Here is a 26,731-nt window from a genome sequence, read left to right as displayed (position 1 = left end):
AAACAATCAATTTTGTCCACAGTCCCAGAGCAAGATAACTGCACAACTGGGATTTGACCCAACATCTCTGATCTTTCGGAATCTTGCAGAATTGCAGAGAATCTGAATGCACTTTAATAACTCCTCAAGCAAAACAAGCCTAATGCAGCTTTCCCATTCCTTTGGGGGCAAGAGTTTATACAGGTTATTCTCTCGCTCACAAGGACACTCTGGTACAAGTTGTCCATTGTGTGCTAACAGATCAGTTACCCAAACTTAACTGATTTCATTCACTGCTGCAGGCTGGAATTGTTACTCCAGTCTCTTCGAAGAGAGAAAACAACTGTACTCCAATATCTTAACCAAGCTGCAACAAGATTTACGAATCTGATCACAAAGTGCCTTTGTATTATGTGTGTGATTCTCTCCTCTTCTGCTTTTTCACAGATGCATAAGAAACTGTAGCATTCATATGGTGATGGGATAACGCACAGATTTTCACTCCGCTGCGTCAGGCCCAATGCTTAGGTTAGGGGCAGACTGACAGCAGCCAAAAATGAGCTTAAAGAGAGAACTGGGTGCGGAAGAGAGGCAATTCCTTCACAATCTCTCTCTTGCTTTGAAAGGAAAGTAGGTTTCTGTTCAGGTTGAAAATTATTCCCATCTCTCATGCTTTATCACAGAGGTTGGAGCTGTTATTTGTTCTTTATACCTTCTGTGAGGACATCCTACTCTAGGAATGTAGTGTATTCCACTATAAGTACTTTGGCACACTTTAAACAACTTCTTAGAACAAGAGCATCTCTTTTTTTCATGCTGTTAGACCAATTATGGATCATGTCTCATACCATCAGAGAGAAAAATATTTCCTTGCAAAATCTGTTATTTTAAAATATTCAGAAGGAAATGAAACTGTCATATTAGAAAGAGACGGGTGCTAGAAATCTGACTTTGCTTCTCTGCAACAGGAATGAACGTGTTAGTATACCCAAATATTAATGAACGTTAAAGTCTTCAGAGGAAATCTCAGTTTTTCATGTTTTGATGATTTTAAATGAAAGACATCCTTCCCTGTTCTCTTTAGATCAACATTTGTCACAGTAATTAATGAGGAAGTAATTATAATGTAATCTGTCAGAATAATCTGACAAGCAAAGAATTATGTTCTCAATCCTAAAGGAATACATAGTTCTGGTTTTCCAACAGATTGGGTATATGTGGGTGGCATAGCAGAGGGTATTTGCCTTTAAGTAGGATAAAAACTTTGGCACTTTCTATTCTCAAGCTAAAATGGACAGAGGCACTGTCTAATTCTCTAAAATATGCTACACGAAGGCATTTTATCTTAACAACAGATCAGTAAACCTGATTTTTAACATTTTCTTCAGATAAAGGCTGCTTCTTATTATGGTGACTTAGAGATTTGCAGTTCAGTTGCAGCAGTTAAGGAGTCACTCACTGTTTATTTAAGACGGTGAGTAAACATCTTAGGAATTCAGTAATATTTACCAAGAGAAAAATAACTGTCCTTGAAACAAATATAAACTATGAGGTGAGGCATCAAGGGGCATAAAAACAAAGAAACAAGGAAAAATAAAGACATTAAATTAAAATCCCTACTGATGTTCAGGAGGGCACGGTTGTTCATTCCAATAGCAGCTAGAAGAGCCCCACATTTGTCATTGGCTTTCTTGTTTGTTTTGTGGGTTTTTTTTAGGATAGGAGTCCATTACAGCTTCACCCAGCTACCAACAGCTGTATCTCGAACAGACACAGCAGAGAATTCAGCCCACAGTATTCCCTGATACTTGTTTTCAGCATTTCCAAGAGATACTGTTCTTAAAGGTGATCTTCTGAAGAAAGGTTTGATATTCTACATTTGCCATTTTAAGAACATCTTAAAAGCCTAGAACTTGCTGTTCTGTTTGTATATGATTTTGTTATATGTTTGGGTTTAGTGGACTTTATACTTTTGTACTTGCAGCATAGAAACCCCCATCGATTTCAAGGCCACAGCTATCTCACATAAAAGGAAAACTGGAGACTTTTTGTGTGTTTCTGTTTAATTTAGGTGACTATAGAGAAATAAAAAGGAGCAAGGATTCTGCTATATTAGACTCTCCCATTGACGGGAAGGGAAAAAAAAAGTGACCATATATATTTGCTATGTCAGCAAGTCCTACTGAAGACAAGAAAAAAACCCCGATGTCAAGCCTAAAAACACCCAGGAGTTTATCCTGGCTGTAGGTTATGTGGAACACAAGTAGATCTTTAAGTCAGGCATATCACAAATTCTTTTTTGGATTAGGAGATTCTGCCTTCAATAATGAGTTGTCATGTGGTCCTTGAAAGAGCAGCAGTATCCAACTGCACGCCTCCACAGTTTTAACAGACTTGAACCTACAAGGACTCTATTCTTCATTTTGTTATATGTTAAGGAAATTCTGAAAAGGAAGTATCTGCTTTTCTCCTTACATGAGATCTATGTTTTCTGTACCTTATTTGTGGCTTACAGAGTCTCTTTCAGAAATACTATTTTCTATATAGAAGCATCTTTTGAACTCTCCTCATTAAACTCATATAAACGCAATATAGGAAGCTGGACCAAAAGGAAAACAAAATAAATTGCTTGACAGGAGGAAAAAAGGCTAATAAAAACATAAAGTCAATCGGAGCTATCCACCATATCTTTTTACTCTAAGAGCTAACTCAATTCTGCGTCACAAAGTCAGCAACAAAACTCTGACTTATTGTAGTGGCTGGGTGTCAAGACTTCCCTTTGCTTTTCGCACAGAAAACTTCAGTTAGTTTTCCTGTGGTTTTACAGAAATTTTGCAAAATAATCAACCCAACGAAACTGGTCAGAGAAACGAACACAATCCTATGGCTCTAATGGTAAGTTCTGCTGTGTTATTTGCAGCTACCTACCCTGACTTTGCCTTTCCACACTCCTGCAATACTGTAAATAAAATCTCATTTTCAGGTTTTGTTTTATTTCATTTTGTTGAAACTCAAGGGGTGGCGGTGACTGATACCATTAGCAGGAATGTTTGCATTATCAGTAGCACTTTGGCCACTCTTGTAGAGAGCAACAGGACATTTATGCAAGATAGGAGCCAACCCAGAGATGAGAGGCTCCATGGCATGGGAAGTGACTGATGTGAGAGAAGGTCTTAGGGCAGAAAAAGCAAAGCACACCTGGGGTGAGCATCTGTGGAGGTTTGCTACAGTCCTGTAGCTTTGCTAAACTCCCTCTGTGGTGTCAGTGAATGTAAGTTATAGTCCACTATTTCTGTCTTCCTAGCTCTGGCTTCCCTACCCTCCTATGCTCCCCTGCTTGCCCTCTTCCCTTGCTATCACTACCCATTCTTGCTTTCCTTCTTACTACCTCTCTTCTCTTAATTAATCAGGGAAAAAAAATAAAGAAGCTATTCCTGCCAGCTTTGCTTTGCTGTTGAGTGGTGGTAGGAGTTCAAAGAACAAGGTTACTCCTGCACCTGCTGCTTGTTCTTTGATTCCCTGTTGCATGAAACGGTTTCCTTCAGAAGTCCAACAATGTACTAATTAACAAAGGAAAAGACAGGGAGAAACAAGCCAGAGAGTGTGGGAGGAACGAGGCGCGTGACAACGGAGACGATATTAGAGGGAAGCAGAGGAAAGAAGCAATGGCAAATGGGGAAACGGGAAAGAAATGTGCAGCACATGGAGTGGGACAAACGACAAAGAATAGGAAAATAAATAAAGCAGGCTGCAAAAGAGAAAGAGAGGGAGCTTCAGCCAGTTTGCTGATGACACAAAACTGGGAGGAATGGTTGTCACACCAGAAGGTTGTGCCGCCATTCAGCGAGACCTGGACAGGGTGGAGAGTTGGGCAGAGAGGAACCTAATGAAGTTCAACAAGGGCAAGTGTAGGGTCCTGCACCTAAGGAGGAATAACCCACCAATACAGGTTAGGGGTTGACCTGTTGGAAAGCAGCTCTGCAAAGAGGGACCTGGGAGTCCTGGTGGACAACAAGTTGACCATAAGCCAGCAATGTGCCCTTGTGGCCAAGAAGGCCAATTAAAAAGACTGTGACCAGCAGGTGGAGGGAGGTCATCCTCCCCCTCTACTCTGCCCTGGTGAGCCTGGAGTACTGTGTCCAGTTCTGGGCTCACAGTTCAAGAAAGACAAGGAACTACGGGAGAGAGTCCAGCGGAGGGCTACAAAGATGATCACGGGAATGGAGCACCTCTCTTATGAAGAAAAGCTGAGACCTGGGTCTGTTTAGCCTGGAGAAGAGAAGACTGAGAGGGATCTCATCAATGCTTATAAATATGTAAAGGGTGAGTGTCAAGAGGATGAGACCAGGCTCTTTTCAGGGGTGCCCAGCAACAGGAAAAGGGGCAACGGGCACAACCTGTAACACAGGAAATTCCATCTCAACATGAGGAAATGGAAAGAAAAACTTCTTTACTTTGAGGGTGCCAGAGCACTGGAAGAGTGCCCAGAGAGGTTGTGGAGTCTCCTTCTCTGGAGATATTCAAAAGCCACCCGGATGTGTTCCTGTGCAACCTGCTCTAGATGACCCTGATCTGTCAGGGGGGTTGGACTAGATGATCTCCAGACGTCCCTTCTAACCCCTACCATTCTGTGATCCTGATTCTGTGATTCTGTGAACTGGAATGAAGAACTACAGAAAAATAGATGTGACAATGATTTAGAGTCCCCTTTAGATTACAGTACACAGCCCTTACAGAGCAATTCTGAGGACAAGTGAGTACCTCAGTGTATTGGGTTTGTGTGGCCAGGTTTTGGTAGCCGGGGAGGGGGGGGGGCTATAAAGGTGGCTTCTGTGAAAAGCTTCCCCTATGTCCAACAGAGCCAATGCCAGCCAGCTCCAAGATGGACCTGCCGCTGCCCAAGGCTGAGCCCATCAGCGACTGTGGTAGCGCCTCTGGGATAACATAGTTAAGAAGGGGAAAAAAAAACCCCAGCGCAGCAGCAGCCAGAAGAGAGGAGTGAGAATATGTGAGAGCAACATCTCTGCAGACACCAAGATCAGTGAAGAAGGCAGGGGTGGAGGGGCTCCAGGCGCCAGAGAAGAGATTCCCCTGCAGCCCATGGTGAAGGCCACGGTGAGGCAGGCTGTCCCCACTGCAGCCCATGGAGGTCCATGGTGGAGCAGGTGGATGCCTGAAGGAGGCTGTGACCCCGTGGAGAGCCTGTTCTGGAGCACAGTCCTGGCAAGACCTGCGGCCCCATGGAGAGATGAGCCCATGCTGGAGCAGACTTGCTGGCAAGACTTATGACCCTGCAGGGGACTCATGCTGGACCAGTTTGTGGAGGACTGTCTCCCATGGGGGGGACCCCATGCTGGAGGAGGGGAAGCGTGTGAGGAGTCCTCCCCCTGAGGAGGAAGGAGTGGCAGAGACAACAGTGATGAACTAACCACAACCCCCATTCCCTGTCCCCCTGTGCCATGGTGGGAGGAGGCAGAGAAATTGGGAGTGAAGGGAAGGGTGGTGGGAAAGTGTTTTAAGATTTACTTTTTATTTCTCATTACCCTACTCTGATTGGATTGATAATGAATTAAATGAATTTTCCCCAAGTCGAGTCTGTTTTGCCCGTGATGGTAATTGCCAAGTGATCATCCTGTTCTTATCTTGACCCTTGAGCCTTTTGTTATATTTTCTTCCCCCCCCTGCCCTAAGCTAAGGAGGGAAGAGATAGACTGGCTTTGATGGGCAACTGTCGTCCAGCCAGGGTCAACCCACCACACTTGGTCAGAGTTGTGCACAGCACTAGTTCTCCCCCACTGAACTGTTAGGTGGAACAAACAAATTCACTAGGGAGGACACTCCTGCCTGGATAGGCAGCACTGTGCTCCCCAAGCTGCACTTCAGGCCCACCCTCTTTTATTTAGATATAAAGTAAGTGGCTTAAAAATACAATCAGTACAAGCCTGGCATTATTCTGGGTGTTCCCAGAGAAAGGACAATGCACTGTGGACAGGAGAGGCGTCCCACCATTTTGGGTCTGAGTACACACCAAAACAGTCACAAGAAAACGCGATGATGTGAAGGCACGGACTTGGGAGTGCGCAGTTGGTGGGCAGTCTGGCACATGGCAGTGAGGTGACAACAGTGGAGAAGGAATCATAGAATCATAAAATTGCCTGGGTTGGAAGGGACCTTTCAGATCATTGAGCCCAAACACTAACGCAACACTGACAAAAACCATCACTAAACCATATTGCTAAGCACCACATCTGCTCATCTTTTAAATACCTCCAAGGATGGTGACACCACCACTTCCCTGGGCAGTGTGTTCCAATGCTTGACAACAAAATATCCAACAATTGGATATTTTCCTAATATCCAATCTAAACCTTCCCTAGCGCAACTTGAGGCCATTTCCTTTTGTCCTATTGCCTGTTACTTGGGAGAAGAGACTGACTCCCACCTGGCTACAACTTCCTTTCAGGTAGTGGTAGAGAGCGATAGCCTTTTTTTCTTTCATCCTCCTTTTCTCCTGGCTAAACAATCCCAGTTCCCTCAGCCGCTCCTCATAAGGCTTGTTCTATAAAGGAGTGACTACTCATATGATACTCCTGAAACTGAGAAGAGAGGCCCATGGCAAGACCTTCTTCAATGTGTGGTAGGATGCCAATAGCACACAACGGGGAGTTTACTTAGTGCCTCCAAGGGTGGTCCAGTACCGACGAGACCAGGTGTTAGTAAATGAAACAGCGATGCACTGCAATCTCAAGATTAAGGCAGTCAATTTCTGCCTAAAAACCAAGATTCTAGCAGTGCCCATGGGAGATGGTGAAAATGTTACTTAAACTGAATTTTTCATGGGTGGCTGCTAGGTGTGTATACTTTGGTTTTAATGTGTCTGATACACCGAAGTACCTTGAGCTCACCACTGCAGTCAGCCACAGTGCTTTGAGCACAGCAGGTGCTACAGAACACAGATGAAGCATCATGGGGATCTCAACCGAGAAACGTAGCACCGCATCTTAATATCTGCCACAGCTCTTCATCTGTTAAATGTTCTACACACTGAACAGCTGGAAACAGCAGACCATGGAACAGATATTTGTTAGGTAAGTAATGTATACCTAACACAATGAACTAATTGAGGGTCCTGGGATTTTCTTTCTTGTTGTCATAGCTCATACCCACCAAGCGAGCTAACAAAGCTTGTCATGCCACGCAGCACAGCGATCTCACACCTCAAACAGGAGAGCTGGCCCTGCAGCACAGCTGCAAGGACTCCAGCGTGATGTAGGTGAGTCCACGCCTTCAACGTCATTTCCAAGATTTCCAGCACGGTGCTGCACAGCACTGGCTCTGATAACCCGGCTGCTACCGTGAAACAGTTATCTGCAAACAAACAGGTTACCAGATTTGTCTGTAGAGTGAGCCAGCACAAGGAGACATAGCTTTGCCGAAACCTGCGGGTTTCCTCTCGCTTTTGCCAGTGTTAAATTTGGTCCATTTTCTCAATTTCAGGACTGTCAGACAGAAGCAATGAGTCATCGGTCCCGCCAAATGCAATTTCTATGTGTGAGACACATGCAAGAACAGTAACTAGGTAAAAAAACCACACGTAAGCATGCTAGTATGAAAGTGAACTATTACTCAGGGGAATTCTGCGTTATTCTGTAGAATTTTGTTCATTGGGAAATGAAACCTGTTACAAGTAGCTCATGACACAGAAATACTTAGTTTTCCAATGTGACAGTAAAAGATGCTGCTTTTTTCCTTTACAGCAAAGGTAGTGCCATGGACTATCACAAAACTATTCTGCTTCTGCCCTGGTTTTACACAGAGCAGTAAGCACCCTGACATCTTTGTATAGACTTTATTTCTGAGAAACACACCACGAGGATCTTTCTGAGTAACGGAGATTAAGTGGCAATGTAATCTTTCATAAATAAGCTGACCAGTATATATACTGTAACTAGACAGGAAAACAGAACTGCAGGTTTCAGAATTAAAATGATCTATCAGTGAAGACTTTTAATATGAGAAAGGGGTTATTGTAATTAAGATATACGGAGTAGAGTACTGAAGAAAGGGGAATGTAGAATTCCCTTCACACTCATGAAAAGCAGGTTCAGCCCCAAACAGTTTCTTGAGAAGTCTTCCATGTCACTGTAACTGCCAGAATCTAGACAGTAAATACTGCTACAAGTACAAGATCCACCATTCCACTCTGTCAAATATAAAAGATCTGCTCTCCCTTTTCAAAATGTCACCCTGCTAAATCCCATGTCAGCACTGCCTTCCCCTGTTGTCACAACAGCTGGTGGCCCTACCTGTTGCTGAGGCCGTTACGCTCCAACCAGCATTTTCCAGCCTTTGCTTTAGGTTTTGGTGATGACAGATACCAAAACTGCAGAGAGAGAACCAAGAGTCACATCGATTTTTAGGGTTTTCCGGTTAGCTTTCATGTGCGTAATCAAGAGTCCCGTCGATTTTTAGGGTATTATGGTTAGCTTTTTTATCTATAGTTGAGAGTCCCGTTGGTTTTTAAGGTTTTCTTATTAGCTTTCCTATCGACAGCTAAGCGCCCCGCTGATTTTTAAGGTTTTCTGGTCAGCTTTTTTGTCTATAGTCAAGAGTCCTGTTGATATTTAGGGTTTCCTGGTCAGCCTTTGCGTCTATAGTCAAGGGTCCATTGATTTTTAGGGTTTTCTCGTTAGTTTTCATATCTATAGTTGAGAGACCCATTGAATTTTAGGTTTTTCTGGTTAGCTTTCACATGTGTAGTCCTAAAAGGAGCTGTTTCTCTGCAATTTCACTGTGTTTGTCTGCTCTGTGCCCCATTGCGAACAACAGTCTCAGCATGGAGGGCTGAAAGTCTACTGGATGCTACCAACATTGAAGGAGAAGCAAACATTTGGCACTGTCCCTCACCTGAACCGGCCAGCCCGGGCTGCTTCCCTCACAATCCCCTCAGCTAAGGCAGAGGGCCCAACGGGCGACCCCTCAGCTAAGGCAGGCCTCCCAACCCCTGGGTTTTTTCACAGATGGTCAAAAAGGGGCTAAAAGGACCAGAAAGCACACACCCGGCTCGAAGAAACATCAAAAAAAACCCCCTCAAGTCACCAACAAAGCCGACGGCGACCCAGGACCCCGAGGCGGGCACTGCTGACCCCCGTCGCCTCACGCTGAGGCTGCCCCGCGCGCCCTGCCCCGCCCCTCCCCTCCCCTCCGCGCGCGGCGGGTGGGCGTGGCGAGTGGGCGGGGCGTGGTCGGCGGCCGGATGTTGTTGTTGTTGTTCCTGCCCCGCCCCTCACCCCCTCCCTCCCTCCGCGGAGGGTGACGGGCGCTTCCTCGCCCGGAGCCGCCGCAGCCGCTTGGGCCACCGCCGCCGCCGCCGCTCCGCCACCCGACCCGGCACCGGGGCGTCCCCGCCGGCTTCCCGCGGCCGGCCGGCTGGCCCGCCCGCCCCCCCACCGCCTCGTCGCGTCGCCCCGGCTCCTCTTTCTCTCGGCGGCGGCCCGGGCCCGGCCATGGCGGACTTTGACGAGATCTACGAGGAGGAGGAGGACGAGGAGCGGGCGCTGGAGGAGCAGCTCCTCAAGTATTCCCCCGACCCGGTGGTGGTGCGCGGCTCCGGCCATGTCACCGTGTAAGGGCCGCGGCGGGGCCTGCGCGGCCGGGGCGGGCGGTGGAGGAGGAGGAGGAGGCCCGGGCGGCTGCGGGCCGGGGGCGGCTGCGGCCGGGGACGGTCCAGGCAGCGGTCGCAGCCTGGGGTGGGCGAGGGGAGCAGCGGGCCGGTGCTGAGCCCCCACCTTCCCCCGGCGACAGGGCTCTGCTGGGGCCCCCCCCCGGGAAGCTGGGAGCCGCCAGCGGGTGCGAAGCTCTAAGGAGGCGCTGAGGAAACAAGGCTGAGTTGGGCTGTGACTGGCAGAGGAATGTGAAGTATTTGTCCAAAGGGATGAGCTGTCAGGATGTAAGGTGCCTGTGTATAACAGTACGTGCCAGCACCTGACCGGCCGGGCTGTTGCTGGGGGTTGTTTATGGTGCCCGCTTCCATTTAATGTGTGGTCGCTAATGTAGCGCTGAGGACTTTTAAGAAAGAAAAGGCATCCGTGAGTCAGATAAGTACATGTAAAATCATGTTAAGTTGTGGTTGATACGTGCTGTTTCGCTGCATTTAGCATGGGAGTGACTGTGAGTTTTGTTTTGTGAATGTTTGGTGTCTCTGAATTAGCAGCGAGCGACTGTGATTTAGTGTAGTATTTCTCAATAATGTAACAGATGAGGATATCTTTCCTTCAGTCAGTTCTGTCAAGCTCACTCTGCCGAAGTGTAGTGGTTGTCAGTTATGATGTACAGTTTCAGAGGCTGAAATATCAACCTGGAGACAAAACGCAGCAGTGCAAACTTTTTTTTTTTAAGTATTCACTGTTCAGCAGGACAAGGCTTGCAATAGAAGCATAAAGGTTGAGGGTATTGTGATCTATTGCTCTGACTCTATTGTGGTCTATTGCTCCCCTTGCTTTGTCAGGGGGGTTTGGACGAGATGATCTCCAAAGGTCCCTTCCAACCCCAACCATTCTGTTAGTCCCATGAACTCTACTAAATTTTCAGATACTGCCCTGTCCAGAAATCTGGGGCTCAATTTAGAGTAGCTTTGTGGCAGTTAGGTACACTACTGCTTTAATATTTGGTTGACATTAAGTAATATCAAGAACCCGGCAGTGCAGTTTGCTGTCTGGTTAAAAACAGGAAGTAAGACATGATAGACTGAGGGAGGGTTGGAGGTTTGGAAGGACGTGGATGGGCAGGAGGCTGAGGAGGCCCCATGAAGGATCAGAAGCATGTAGCTGACTGTTTATTGTGAACAAAAGTTGCCATCCAATGACTTCTCTGAAAATGAACTGGTAGCCTTAGCCTGTTCCTGGTAAGCAAATCAAAACCACAATTAGATAGCTTTCATATTGGCAAATGCTAAAATATGAAGAACTGAAATAGAGGCATACACTTGTTTCTTCTCCAATAGTGGAAGGTAGGTTGTGTGGAACAAGATCAAGGACCGTTAGTGGAATCATGAGGAAGCTTGCATAGTGTGTTTGTGACTAGTAAGGGTGTTGTGGTTGAAAAAGGATGATCACCTCATTAATTGTTCATTAATGGTCACCAGCTCATTATTACTTAATAATAAGATCTTCCTTAAAATATTTGTTCTTTAGGTTTTGGATGAACAATGAAATATGAACATGTACCTCCAAAATTAAGCAACTGATCTTCATCTCCTTTCTTTATCTCACCAGGTGTGAACAATTCACTGAATAGTGTCAGCCACTTTTACCTTTGTACAGCCTGTAGCTTTTTTTTGTCATCAATTGCGAAGCTTATTATTAAAGGTTAGATCACTGTCAGAACATTCACTTGGTGGATTTAAGGAATAGGTCAAATCCTATGTATATAATTAATTACTCTTGCCCGGTATAAAAGCATGTATGCGTTTTGAAGGTCTGACAAGAATTATCAGCGGTTAAGCAAATACTGGATTGATCTGACCCTGGCTCTGCAGTTTAAAGCGTTGCTGACTGCTTCTGCCCCGTGTGTATTTAAACAGAAGCTCTCTTTTCATAGTCTGTTGTCATATCCTCTCTCATCTTACATAGGAGTCATAATGTTGAGTTTGAAATATGTGATTTCCATGACTACAGATTAATGTCAGAAAGGCATTTACTATTACTTGATTTCATCCAACAGGCAGTCTAAGTGTTTGAGAGTCCTTTTTAAGGAGTGTAGTTAAAAGTGATTAAAGGAAAGCAGGTAAATATTATTCAAATAAAACATTCAAAGGCCTTGCCTTTCCAGGGTGTGGGGCTTTTGTTTAGTGCTAAGAGTTGTCTTCTTAAACTAACTGTTTGGAGCATGCTGCGCACGATTCTAAAACTCCTTGATTTGTTTTTCTTTTTTTTTAACTTTTTTTTTTTTAAATCTTGAGTTAAACTGTTTTCACACCTGCAGAGTTTGGTAGTCAGGAATAATATTTGACCTGGTCTCTGATTACATAAGGTGATCTCTTCTAATGGCAAGAAACTTGAAAGCTGAGGAAATATAGAACTTACAGGTGAATTGAAAGTCCAAGGTATTTCGTATTTGTTTCTAAAATCGTGTTAGGGTGGAAAGAGAGGTACATGATGAGTCTGAAATTGTGAAGAGAATATTTGTGATAGGTTGTCTGATTGTATTTTTCAGTGACTGTTTTCCTGGGCTTTCCTGTTCCTTGACCAGTTGAGACATATATGCTTTATATCTATCAGACTGTGTTAGCTAGTAATACTGGATTTATTAGTCTTTTGCAGTGTCCGAATGATGGAGAGCTGTTGTGATGTGCTAGTGAATTTCTTTCTGTGCTGTTTGTCATCTTAGTGCATTGTATGTTGATTTAAGATAACTGTTTGGAGCGGGGGCGAAACCCTCACAAAATATATTTTCACCCAATTCAGTTTTTTTAATATTAACTTAAGTCTGCTTATGTGTTTTTGAACCTTACTCTGTTTCAAGGACATATCAGTTGAAACAGGGCTATGTAAGAATTATGGATGGAGAGTGTTAAGATTTGTGGAATATATATTTATATTATAAGGGTTGTGAACATGTGGAACTAAAGAGTCCAGTTGAGAGCAATGAAAAGTGGTTTAATGTCCCTATAAGAGAGACAAAGAGGAAGAGGATAGCGCGTGTGTCAGTTTTATGTTTTAGGAAGATCTGAGCTGTAAACTGAGAAAAGGTTGCAGGTTGGCTGTGTCCTATACTGTAAACTTCTATGCTTTGAAGTTTCCACCTCTCACGGTTTCTTTCCTCATTGTATGCAAGGGCAGGAACTCGGCTGAACCTTTCAAGCAGAGTCACATTCAAGAAACACTTTTTCAGGTTCTAGGAAGGTTAAAGAAAGTACTCGTGTGTGAGGTGAGCATGGATCTGTTGAAGATGTGATGTAGAATTGGAAAGGCATAGAGCAAGCAGAGAAGAGTACGTGTCACTGGAGATGGAGTATTGTACAAAAGAAATCTAGTGCTATATGAGATATGAGGACAGCTGTCTGAGGAAATGCATCTCCAAAATATTGATCTTCAGTGTTTAATTTTTAAGACGCTTTTTGCTGCTTTTTTGTCAGAGCAGTTGTGTCTTTAGAGTGAACGTGTAGCGTTCTGAGGAGTTTCTAATTTTTAATTTCCAAATTGCAGAATGCATTCAAGAGTGATAATACTGAGATAATTATTTACCAAAGCTTTTAATGTATGAAGTCATCCTTTTTTACTAACTGTGTATGCTGACAAAACTGTATTATGGGAAGCTCAGAATGATAGTGGTAGCTGGTTGAGTTAACTTTGATGTTTCAGTTTCACTACCCCACCACATATTAAACATTGCCACAAGCCTTGAGTAGGGACTCTGTCTCATTTGCTTATAACTTCACCAGCATGTAACTGTATTGGTCAGAAGTTTCTGTGCCTTACTGTGCCTCAGCGTGTTTGCAAATTCAGATACCTCTAGAGCTTTGTTGGTGGAGTTGTCTTTGTCAGGCATGGCTTTTGCGATCTCCGTGAATATTTGCTTTTGTTTGATGAAGCTGTCAACACTTGAATACTTTTGGCTTGTGCATTCACAAAAAAAAGCCTTGTTTCTGTCCTGCTGATTTCCTAGCCAACCTTCAGTGTGAGACTGAGCATTACATCTTTTTGTGACTTGACTGAGAGCAGGGAGACTTCCTTCTGCCTTTGCCTTTGCCTTACCTGCTCGTGCCTCAGAGTAAAGGACTTCCTTAGTATTCTGGGTAGAGCGGCAGCTGAAATTCTGTCTCATCTCTTGGTTTGGGGTTCAGCTTCATTTTAGTTCTTTCAATGAAAGCTGCTTTGGACTGAATTATCCTTGTAGTTGGCCACTCACTTATTTCTCAAATTTATATTTAATTCCATTATTCATAGTAAAGCTCTTCTGGATGTTGAAGGATCAAGTACACGAAGATCATTCTTTGAAGAGATGTCTCTCTCAGACATCTGTCTCTGATGTTGATTTGATTAATTAATTATATAGTAAAGTGGTGTTACTTTTTATTTTTGAGACTTCTGATAGCAGCTGTGTATCTTGAGCTTGGAGTCCTCCTCCAGGCTTGGCTGCTTACGAAATATATACGTATCCATGGGATTTTTTCAGGCTTTGGTTCCCACTTCAGCTTACTGTCAATTTTAAGTAGCTTAACTGACAGGGCATGGCACTTCTTCCTGACTTTTACATAACTTTTGCTTCAGCACTTGGTTCACTCAGGATTTTGGAGGAAGGGTGGATGGTCCTTCTGTCATGGAGTATTCAACAGGCTTTTCAATGGTAGAAGTATGTTTCCAATACGTATGGGTTTTCTTTGTTCTGTGTTGAACAGTAAAATTGCTATATATTTCTCCGGTTAAAAATTTTCATTTGTTACTTCACTAGTTTTGAGGGATTTGTAGGAGTTGCAGAGCTACTATTCTAATTACAAGTACTCAAATACGCCAGGTAACTTATGTGTGAGTAAGGTCTATGGGGAGACCTTATTGCAGCCTATAAAGGAGGCTTATAAGAAAGATGGAGAATGACTTTTTCCTATGCCTGTAGTGACAGGACAGGAGGCAATGGTTTTAAACAGAAAGAGGGTAGATTTAGAGTAGATGTAAGGAAGACATTTTTTATGATGAGGGTGGTGAGACACTGGAACAGGTTGCCCAAGAGAAGTTGTGGGCGCCCCATTATTGGAAGCGTGGTCTGGTTGGAAAGGGCAGTGAGCAACCTGTTCTATTAGATGTGCCTGCCCATGACAGGGGCCTTGTACAAGCTGATCTTTGAAGTCCCTTCCAACACAAATCATTCTGTGTTTTATGATTCTACTGTCTGCAGTCAATGATAGGGAGATGATTTGTTTACTTTTCCTTAAGACCATATGTAGAAGTCACCTACAGCATCAAATTCATAAGCTATCTAGCCCGGTGTGCTGTTGCAAACCGTGGCAACAGGCAGTGCTACTTATGGGTTGCATGCAAGTCTAGCTGTTCCTGATGTCCGTTCTCCTTGTACTCTCTGGCATCTTCAGTTGTGTGAGGTGATGTGTGTTTCAGCATTGTCTTTCCTTTAGTGTGTGTTTGTCAGGGGGCTTGTGTAATCTCTCTTAAAATCATAGAATAGTTTGGTTTGGAATGGACCTCTAAAGGTCATATAGTCCAACCTACCCTGTAAAGGGCAGGGACATCTTTGACTACATCAGGTTGCTCAGAGCCCCGTCCAACCTGACCTTGAATGTTACCAGGGATGAGACATCTGCCACCTCTCTGGGCAACCTGTTGTAGTATTTCACCATCCCCATTGTAAAAAATTTCTTCCTTATATCTAATCTAAATCTACCCTCTTTTAGTTTAAAACTGTTACCCCTTTTCCTATCACTACAGACCCTGCAAAAAAGTTTGTTTCTGTCTTTCTTATAAGCCCCCTTTAGGTACTGAAAGGCCACTATAAGGTCTCCCCAAAGACGCCTCTTCTCCAGGCTGAACAACCCCAACTCTCTCAGCCTGTCCTCACAGCAGAGGTGTTCCAGCCCTCTGAGAATCTGCGTGGCCTCCTCTGGACCCACTCCAACAGGTCCACGTCCTTCCCGTGCTGAGAGATCCAGAGCTGGAGGCAGTACTGCAGGTGGGACCTCACCAGAGCAGAGGAACAGAATCACCTCCCTCAACCTGCTGGCCGCCCTGCTTTTGATGCAGCCCAGGATATGGTTGGCATTCTGGGCTGCGAGTGCACATTACTGGCTCATGTTCAGCTTTTTATCCACCAGTACCCTCAAGTTCTTCTTGGCAGGACTGCTCTCAATCCCCCAGCCTGTGCTGATACTGGGGGTTGCCCCGACCCAGCTGCAGGACCCTGCACCTGGCCTTGTTGAACCTCATGACTTTCACATGGGCCCACTTCTCAAGCTTTCCAGGACCCTCTGGATGGCATCCTGTCCCTCAGGTGTGTCAACTACACCACTTAGCTTGGTGTTGTCTGCAAATTTGCTGAGTGTACTTGATTCCACTGTCTGTGTCATTGATGAAGATACTGAACAGAACTGGTCCCAATATGGACCCCTGAGGGACATCACTTGTCACCTATCTCCATCTGGACATAGAGCCATTGACTGTTACCCTCTGGATGCGACCATCGTACCAATTCCTCATCCACTGGACAGTCTACCCATCAAATCCTTCTCTCTCTAATTTAGAGAGGAGGATGTTTGGGGGACCGTGTCAAAGACCTTACAGAGGTCCAGATAAATGACATCAGTTGCTCTTCCCTTGTCCCCTGATGTAATCATAACATCATAGAAGGCCGTGAGGTTGGTCAGGCAGGACTTGCCCTCGGTGAAGCTATGCTGGCTGTCTCTAATCACCTCCCTGTCCTCCATGTGCCTTAGCATAACTTCTAGGAGGATCTGTCGTGTGATCTTCCCAGGCACACAGATGAGACTGACAGGTCGGTAGTTCCCAGGGCCCTCCTTTCCATGCCTTTTAAAAATGGGTGCAATGTTTCTTCAAATCTGTTGACGCAGTCAGTGTCACTAACTTCAAGTGGAAACAAACCCAGAAGTTCGTTACTTGCAGCTTAAAGAAGCACTTTCTTTTATCTGTTTTAAACCAATCTCCTACTAGTTTCAGTGAGTGCTCTCTGTTGTGGGCTCTGGTGATTAGCGGTTAATCATTCACCTTATCCACTGCCTTCCTGAATCTTTGCACTTTGTTCATCTGTCCCTCAGCTGCCTTTTCGGAGTCAGTGTCAGCCTGGTTAGTTGCCTAAGGCAGCTGCTGTAGTCCCTTAATTATATTAGCCTTCCTTCTCTGTGCTTTCTCGTTAACTCCAGCAATTCCCCCATGAAATGGGGATGGCAGAACTGCACCCGGTACTCAGTATGAGGATATATGAGGGTTCTATGGAGAATGAAAACGATGCCCTCTGTGTTTGTTCTTAATCACCTTCCTAGTGGTGCCCAGCATTTTATTGCTATTTCTGGCGGCTGCTGCTTGCATTGAGCTGATGTTTAAGAGAATCATGGGTGGTGATAAAAGATCTCTCTTGTGAGCTGTAGCTGCCAAGCTGTAGCTGAGTATCACATAAGGATAGTTTAGCTTTCCTGAAATTCAGCACCTTGTATTTATCTACACAGAAGCTCATCTGCCACCTTTTGTCCCCTGGGTTTTTTGAAGTTGCTCTACAGTGGCTCACCATTGGTACAGCAGTGAACCGCCCATTTGATTACTTGGACAAAGTTCTCTATTGTCATGCAGATTACTCAGAAAAACTAAACCAACCCTGAGAAATGCTTAGCTGCTCAATAAACATGCTGTCAAAGCAAGTTATGTCTTTAAATTCTTCAACAATCAAGGCTCAGGTAAGGTCTGCACACAACTGAGCCGTGTGTGATCTTGCTGCTGATACTCAAGTCTTGAGCAGTTTAATTTCTGATTTGTGTTGTTTGTAGTATCTGATAGTCAGACTGCTTTGGTTTATATTCGTAAGGTTATTAATGACAGGTGAAATTTTACACTGACTGCTGTTTAGCAAATTAGTAGCCAGTCATTATTAATGGCTTTTGTTAGGCTGTATAGTCCCTATTAGGAGTTATTGCTCAGACTAAGCAATAACTATTGCTCAGTTATATCTCAGACCAGGTATTTTCAGGATGCCAGAAGATATTAAAATTTTCTTTGAGGTTCATCCATTCCTGAACCCAAATGGCAAACTGTAAGACACAAAAAATTTTTTTTATAGACAAGGCAAAACTCTTCTAATCTTTAGATGTCTTGAAACCCAGAATTGTCAGTAAGCGCAGCCCATCTCAAACTTCGTCATAGCTTTACATTTGCAATTGGTATTTTTCTTTCAAATTAGTTAGCACCTAAGTTGTGGGGTTTTTTAGGTAGTATTTTGTGTTCTGAAACTTACTAGTGTACGTTTTTCTGAGTAAAGAAGCTGGTGTTGATTATGCTTAGAACAGTTATTTAGCATGGCCTGGGTGGAGTATCGCTGGATGAGTTTTTCTTCACGGTGGAGGAAGGGGGTGGTGGTAATTCAAACTGTGGCATTAACTTACTTCCTCTCTCCCCTTAGGTGTTCCCTTCACTTTTCACACTTGCCACTATTGCTTATAAAGATTTTGCTGACTTTGGGGAATAGTCAATAGTATCAACAGAAATTTCAGAAGAGCCTATAAGCAGGGTAGATTTCAAACCGTGTACAGTTTGGATAATTTTACTTTTAATAGCAACTGTTTTTTTCCTGAAATTAATACCTTTCTGGTATGAACCAGAGTGTTATGAGGGGCTTGTAAATTGTGGCATGGATTTGGATTATTTATAATTTTGGTATCATTTTGTTTTTGCAGGTTTGGACTAAGCAACAAATTTGAAGCAGAATTTCCTTCCTCTTTAACTGGGAAGGTGAGTATCTGTGTATAGGAATTTGGAATTAGAGTTAAGGTGTTATTACAAAAACAAGAGTTGCAGGTGTAGTCCATTGTAAGAGTAATAAATCACATTGCTGTGGTACTAATTTGTTTTGGTTTTTTTTTTTCCCCCTTGTAGGTTGCACCCGAAGAATTTAAAGCCAGCATCAGTAGAGTTAACAGTTGTCTTAAGAAGAACCTTCCAGTTAATGTACGATGGCTACTATGTGGATGCCTTTGCTGCTGCTGCACTTTAGGTTGTAGTATGTGGCCAGTTATCTGCCTCAGTAAAAGAGTAAGTTGAAGTCTTCATGTAAGTTTTGATAGTTAGAGTTGTACTGGGTTTGTTCTCTTCCCTGCCCTCCTCCCTGCCCTTAAAAACCGTGGCCAGAACTTACTTCAATCAGTCTGAGTTCATGCATTTTGATATCTGTTGTCTGTCGTACTAGTTAAAGTCACAACAGACACCAGTCAGAACTTTGACTTTATAACTCACTGAGTGGTAGTATAGCTGTATGTCTTTGCTAGAACCATGTACTGTACAGCATTTTATTATTATTATTACTCATTATTATTATTATTCATTATTGGAGTGACTTTCAACATACTTTTTTAATGGCTGCATCTTCCTCGTGATACACTGAGATTATAAGAATTTGGCACTGATTGAGTGGCAGTTTATTTTGAGGAACTTCTGGTTACACTGTAGCCCGAAAAGCCGTATGTTTTTGTTTAAAAAGGCAGTTTTTTAAAAGGTAATAATTGATTTTTCTTTTTGTATTTTCCTTCCAAGCTGTAGATGAGTAAGTTGGGGTTTTTTTACGTTAAGAACTAAAAAGTAGCATTTTGCCTGTGTAAACTTTGCAGTTAGTGTCGTTCATAACAGCAGCTCATTGCACATGCCTATTTTTCACTTCCCTTCCCTCAGTGCACTTAATTAGGCTACCCTCCCATCTCTTCTGTGTTCACGTGTGTAAAAATTATCTTTGGCTAGTCCTGTTTCATGACTTTGCAAGAATTCTCTGTGCCTCTCCATCCTCTCCTCACTATTAGTAGCGTTCATCTTTCTGTTTCATGGCTAGGCTTGCGTGTATTCTCTCTCGTGTAATACCTCTTGATGCTACAAATTGTGTACGATTCAGTACACTGAACGTAATCATGATTTCCTTTATCAGAGTCCTCATTTTACAGGTTCAGTAAATAAAGGCATTTAAAAAAAAAATTTATAGGATGAACACTGATCATAACAAAACCTGTATGCGTTTTTGTATCGTCTAACTTCCTGTGTTAAGATCTTAATGCTTGGTCCCTTTGAGACATTATTTAAGGCTAGTTTTAATTGTATACAAAATAAGGTAGAAAAGCCTCCTGGTAACGTTGGGGTCCATGGAGAAAAACAAATAAAACGTTGGTGTCAGTGTGAACTATATCAAACCCTAGGTTTTCTGTCTTTAAGCTGTCACAAACTAGTAAGCGTCCTGTAGCATGATCCATATCCTGAAAGTCTGCTACAAGAAATTATAATTTGCTGATTGCTTCAGCAGATAAGTTGGTTACTTATCTAGCTTGCAGAGAAGACTACCTTTACCGTTCTAGGCCTAGCTCTGTTCGTCACAAACACAAGGAAAGCTTGCATTGCTAATGTCCATGTTTAACTTCTAAAGGAGAAAGCTTCTGGTGCTCTTTAGTTTGACCTGTTTTTCTCACGTAGTGTGCTGTTGTAGCAGGAAATGATAGCAGGATGTAACATGGTAGGGGCCGATGCAGCTAGTGTCACAGTTTTGCTGATACAAGGCAGAATAATCTATTCAGTGTGAAGTAATAACTTATATTTGAACTCTTTTACTGCTTGTCTCTGACTTTGCTGTGTCTTGGAAGAGGGTTGTGTTGATCAAATGATCTTCCGTGCTTTGACTTCTTCAGATCTCCTTTCACTGGCCAGACTCCAGCTGTAGGTAGAGTCACAACAGCCAGGATTCACTTCTTGAGAAACAGGGATTCAGGATGACATGTGCCTGTTTCTTCCCTTCGTCTCTTAGATACAACGGATTCTTTCCCACTGACACTCATATGTAAAACAATTATAACAAGTGGACAATAAATAAAAGCTTACTTATTTTACAGTACCTGCACTTGTCTGAGAATTGTTGCCCAGAGAGCTTTGCTAATTTATCCCTGTCCTAAGTGATTCCTAGGGAGAGGACAGTTACTGGGAGCTTGCCTGTGTTACATCCTTCGCTGCAGTGATCGCAAAAGACTCCCAAGGCCATGTCATTAGAGAGCTTGATTTCCAAAAGCAGAATGGGAGTGCTCTGAACTGAAAGTTGTGTAGAACATGATTGAATCGCACAATAAAATTATATTAGCCTTCATCTTAGCTCTTTTATACTAAAACAGAAGATTAACAAATTTGTTTTGCTGAATTGTGTATACAGTGAGCTAACAAGTGGGAGTGCTTTTCAAATTAAGGATTTCATTAAATGAAACAACTGTTTCAACTATACAATCACTTACTTTTAATACAGAAGAGTAGCTTTTCTCAGAATGACCAATTAAGAAATACCACTTTTAATGAGTCTGAATCAATCTACCATGCTCTTAAATTGCTGGTAGACTTTGCAGCTCTTTTTCAGAGAAACCTTTTTTAAGGTTCCTGTAGACAAAATGAAAGCTGCGGCTTCAGAGTTTGTGAAGTTACAATAATTCTCTTAATCTTTCTCTGTACTCTGTATTTTTCCCGCTTTTCATCGACTTTTTAAATTCTAATGGAATGTTATCACAAAGGTAAATATGATTTTTGAAATTAACAGACAATTATTGTTTGTGTACAATGGGAATATATGCTTATTTTTGTGCAGTGAAATATAAGTTGGGGGTTTGTCTCCTTAAATCTGTAGGTGCTTCGAACTGGGAATTTATTAAGTCACAGACATTTGTAAGCTTAATTGTTAATTATATCACTTTAATGCATTTCCATGCAATGAAAGCTTTCCCTTCACTGTATTTTTCTTTTCGGTGCTTTGTTCAGTGCTAGTTTTGGAAGTCTTTGTACAGTATTGTTTCCTTTCTTCTTTTGCATTGAGATATTTGAGAAAAAGCCTGCTACTCTTCACCAGTAGAATAAGTGTTTAATTTGATTCAGTATCTTATTGCCTCTCTCCTTTTATGTGGTCTTGATTTGATTTTAATGAATAAAAGCTGCAAGAAGATTACAGGAAATACAGTCCCTCGTTTGCAAATCTAGATCATCAGTGATCTTCAGCAGTTTTACTCATAGATTGTACCATCCTTTTCTGGGACAAGTTCCAGATTGTTCAAATGAACATTAAGTCTTTAAGTTATTGTTCTTTAAATAAAAAGAATGACACAGTGAATTATAATTCAAAAAGCACTAGAGGCTGAGGTGCCCATTTGAAGCCACTTTTTCAAATGAATTGACACTCATTTTCAGTATTAACTAAATGCTGTAGTTCCCGATGTGTAAATAGGATAAATAATTTCAACAGAAGCGGTAACAGTGAAAGCTATGATAGAATTGCAGTACCGCTGGATTTCTTAAAAGCTGGTATTGTATGTGTAAATTGCACGTTTCAGAAGGTTCATGGGCAATCTCTTAAAATGAATAGAATGTGATATTTAAGAGTGATCTGTACTTAATACTTTCAAGAGCTACTTGTTTGTTTGTGAATTCACACAAAGCTGATGAATGCTGCTTAAGCCTTGTCATTAGTTGTCACTTACGTAGCAGTTTACATCTTCAGAGTGCTGTATAAACATAAGCTAATTACAACTTCCAAAGTATTGATTAAATTAAATATGTGGTAGAGAAGCTGGAATGAATTTTCTTAAATGCAGTAGTCTTGCTTGTCAGTGGATGATACTGATGTTAAAATACACTAGCTCAGTTTATTGAAGCTATGAATATATTACACTTATTTTCAACACTGAAGGAAATATGTATTTTTCTCCTCTGCCTATCTGCCACTTGGCACTGGAGGTACTCGAATAACATAATGCTTTTCCAAGCGGTTCCTCGAGGGGAAGACTGAAGGTGCCTTGTTTTTTGAAGTCTCTGTTGTGACAATTTACACTGTAATTCAGTTTGTAAGAATCTTTAAAATTGTGATGTACTTATTATGTTTATCCTAACCAGAACACAGGATCTCTATATTAGCTCTAGTCAGCTTAGGAAAACTTTTTTAAAGTAGAACTTGTACGTACCAAATATGTATTCTTGACCGTTGTCTTCAAATATATTCAGACATGTTTCAAATCATCTCTTCTTTTAGTTTGGGCTATGAAATGAAAACTTTAAAAGAATCAGAAGATTAAGACCTGGTATACTTTTCTTTAAAAATTGTTCACTATAATTTTGATCGGAAGAGTCACTAAGTTCTCCCCATACTGAACTTAGAGTGGCAAAGCTTGTAGGGCACTATAAATGTGAAATCATGATGTGTATAGCTCTGAGGTTATTATTATTATTTTTTTTATCTCTGAAATCAGAGTTTATTTCTTTCAGAGCACCCTGTAAAGGTTTATCGGGTTTTCATGTGCTTTCCTAAAGGGTAGTGAGTCGTGTAGAGTAGTAAGTTGGTGCATAACGAGGCATGGGAGCAGATAGTTCTGCCACGTCTTCAGGTTTGTAAACCTACTTGGGATGGACAGGGCAATAAGATGGGCATGAAGAATATTTTATGTATATAAGTAAATCACAAAATATTTGGTCATTTCTTTATAGGTCAAATGCAAATCCTTTAGTATTTCAAAAATATGTAATCTTAAGTGAAATTTGTAATTTCATGTATTCTTAATAATAGGTTTTATATTAATCTTAAATGCAGCATATATCGTTTGTTTCTATAGTGAATATTCTAAAATGCTATCTAAAATTTAATTGCATTTGTAATGAGAATGGTATCTCTGAGCATTATAATATTAATCAAAATAATACATGTAGGACTAACGTTTCTGTATTACAGCACCTTTTACATTGTGATGGGTAAGGTATGTAGGTGGAGCCATAGATGATGCAGTGGTTTGGTTTTAATGTTGCTTTCTGTATTGCTTTTCATGTCCCATTTGACATGTTTCTGAAGAAACGAATGTGAGCTAGTTGAAATTTGCATAGAGCTGTTCTGAAAGACCATGCTAAAAATAGCCTAGCTGGGTGTCAGATTTGGAAATTGGGTTAGGAAGCATCATTTTTAGGATTCAGTCTTTAGCAACTTGTAGATGATGCCAAATAGGGAGCATATGCAAATACAGTTGAGGATAGAGTTAGAATGCAAAATTATCTGAAATTCATATGACAAAATAAGTAGAAAGGACTTTACTGAACAATAACTTGCTAGTCTGTGTTACTGTAAAACAAACATCAAACTAGAATGGGCTGCTGGCAAGTGTGAAGTAGTGACACTTCTGTGCCTCTCGTCTTGCTTTTTCTCAAAGTTGTCTTGCTCTGGGACGTATTCACTTTTTCACTTCATTAAACAAACCAGGGTAAAACATTATTTTCTGTGTAAGTGAAGCACTCTCAGTAACTCAAGTACTATATGTAAGTAAAGTAACTTGTTATTTAACACAAAAAAAAAGTAGTTCAAGAAACATGACTGCTGACAAAACAGTTGGGAGGATGAGAGGGGCAGCTCTTCTACAAAAGAGTGGAAGGAGTTGGTAAATCTTCTACTGTACCAAACATACATGTAAAATGGAAAGTGACTGGTTACTTTTTATTTTGTTCCCTGTAAAAATTATTTTTGCTGAATTTTGGGATAAATTGCTGAATTTAGAACAGCAATGAAGATGGTGATGGAAAATACATTCTTTGAGTGGCCAGATTTATTTTTTTCTAAATTGGTTAACTAGCGACAGGATCAACCTGCTTGGGATTCTGTTGTTTTCTGGTTCAGTCCCAGGTGAAAAGGCACTGTAGAGGCTATCCCTTTCAGAGGGATTGTTCTCTTCAGCATGCACACTGTTGAAGAATTTTTTTACAGGGCCTTCTAGAGTTACTGTGTTAAGTCGTGCTGCCTTTCAGTCTCTTGGCCGTGTAGCTCCTCTTCCATTCTTGGCCCCTGCCCTTAGACACTCTTAACTGCAGGAGTCAAAGGCTTTTACATACTAATAAATTAAACCTGGGAGTGTTCCTAGGAATTGGTGCTTTGTAATTTGCACTCTTAGATAGGTCCCTGGCAGGCTCGGGGTCTGTGTCCTGTAACAATTCCTAGGCATTATCAGAATGCTCCAGGCACTACAAGTGGTTCGGAGGTTATGAAAACTGACTGATATAGATGTAAGCTGTTCCCTGCCAGCTGGCTTCAAGTGAATGGGAATGTTTCTGGGCACAGTTTCATTTCCTAATAGAGATGGAACCTGAGATTCTTTACTTTCTCCACCTGCACTGGCCTTGCACTATGTTCCATAGCATACTACTAGATATTTTGGAAATAAAGCACAGAGACCCAAATTAGCATCTCTATAACCTTAAAAGAGAAGATGTAGATGGAATTTTCATCCATGTTCAGTTTGTAATTTCCCACAGTGGATGACACCACATGAGTTATTTGGTGGAGTTTCAATCCTATTTTAATCCTTGTTACGGTCAATTCCATTTTACGTGTTCGTTTTCTGTGGCCCTTTCTGTGAGAATGTCTTTCAGCAGGAGGTGGATGCTTTAGATTGTCATGGTCAGATTTGAATAATTTGTTTGGAGGAAACAGAGCTTCATGGTTTTTGTTTCCTTATAATGACAGAAAATCGGAGCTGGAATTTAATCGTAGAATAAAAGAATTAAAAAATCTTCACTTACAAATTCAAGTAACAACATTAGTTATACTCCTGATGCTTCGTGGATCTGTTCAACATCTGTCTGCCTGTGAAATGTGGTTTTCCACATCTCCATTAGGCCTTCTCAAGGGAAGTGTGTTAATTTTACCAAGGTCAAGACCATTTCTTTTACGAGGCTTCTCCATAGTATGAAGTTTCCACAATGGTTGGTTCTAGTCGCGGTCATCTCATTATGGAAAGTAGCTAGCTACACTTTTTTGGTGACTTAGCTGTTAGAGGACAGGTAAAATATCCAGTGGCTTTAACATCTTGAGTCTTTTGGATTGTCTATATTTGAGAGGGAATTTATAGAAAAAGTTGATTACAAAAGAGTCAACTTTTAGGAACTTTCCTTGATAATTTTTCTCTGCCATATGTTTCTGTCAGTTAATATGTTGGTGATACCACTACAAAATGTTCTCCGTTGTACTGTTGGGTAGGGTACATGGGGTGTATATTTCTGTATACCTTCTCCATTCTCCACAGCTTTCATGGCTTTAGTGCTTTCTTAAACAGCCTAGTCATTTGAGAATCAAGGTAGCCAGAGTCTCTGAGGAATGGTCTTTGGCTTAGATATTAAAAACTGTTACATGCAGTAATGTCAAATAATGTTTCGCTCCTCTTTCTATCAGCAGGCAGTGAGGTGGAAGAGACCTTTGCAGAAAGTAGTCAATCTGATTTGATTCATTAACCTTTAAATTCATCTCTCTGTGTGATATATCAACCCAGGGTTGAGACCCATACAAACTAGGTCAATTTATGGATCATGTGAGGATATGGGACAACATCCTCAGGGCTATCTTTTGGAATGTGAAGTTACCCGAGGTCAACTTGATGCTCTCAGTTCTGCTCCAGAATTCTGCTGATTACCTTTCTCTTTGCCTGATCAGGAGCTTTGGTCTGTGCTTTGGTCTGGGCTCACTTTCTGCCCAGAATCATCTGTAAGGTAAGACGAGATGCAGCAATAGTAATCCTATTGGACAAGGCAGTTATTTCAAGATCGTATGAAAAGCACCAGAATGCTACATTTATTTTCAGATTATTCTTCAATCCGTGTAGCATGGGCTTCACTCACTTTCTTGCATGGATGCTGCAGTGGCTTCTGGGGTGAGCACCCTTACAGTAGTCTCTAGTGAGAAATATCCTAGGTACTGACAGGAAAGATGGTGCAAGATACACCTACGTGGTTGAACAGGCCCCTTTTCAAACTACTGTACGTGCTGAAGCAGGTATTCCAGAATGTCAGGATCTGAAATCAACTCAGGTTTCACCTTCATCATCTTTGGCTTTCACAAATAGAGAATTCCTCAGTAAGATTGGAATCTTACCAACCTACAGTTTCTAAAGGTTTATTTGTGGTGCAGTGTTCAAGGTGGGGACTTCTCAGCACAGATAGAGAGACCTGTAATATGGTTATTCGTGTTCTGAGTACAGCTTTAGCATTTTTGCACCACCAATATG

At 42.0% G+C, this 26,731-nt stretch overlaps 1 protein-coding gene across 1 annotated transcript in view; it reads left to right on the top strand.

The window, feature by feature from the left end:
• Nucleotides 1-9,273: 9,273 nt before the first annotated feature.
• Nucleotides 9,274-26,731, top strand: part of CHIC2 (cysteine rich hydrophobic domain 2) — a 31,957-nt gene continuing 14,499 nt past the window's right edge. The window contains exons 1-3 of the mRNA XM_063335978.1: nucleotides 9,274-9,604; nucleotides 18,383-18,437; nucleotides 18,582-18,737. Coding sequence (XP_063192048.1) covers nucleotides 9,486-9,604; nucleotides 18,383-18,437; nucleotides 18,582-18,737 — 330 coding nt within the window. The 5' untranslated portion in view covers nucleotides 9,274-9,485. The remainder of the gene's footprint in view (nucleotides 9,605-18,382; nucleotides 18,438-18,581; nucleotides 18,738-26,731) is intronic.

The sequence above is a fragment of the Chroicocephalus ridibundus genome, chromosome 5 (genome assembly GCF_963924245.1).
Source record: "Chroicocephalus ridibundus chromosome 5, bChrRid1.1, whole genome shotgun sequence".
Taxonomy (NCBI): Eukaryota; Metazoa; Chordata; class Aves; order Charadriiformes; family Laridae; genus Chroicocephalus; species Chroicocephalus ridibundus.
This window is presented reverse-complemented; position numbering and strand designations above follow the sequence as displayed.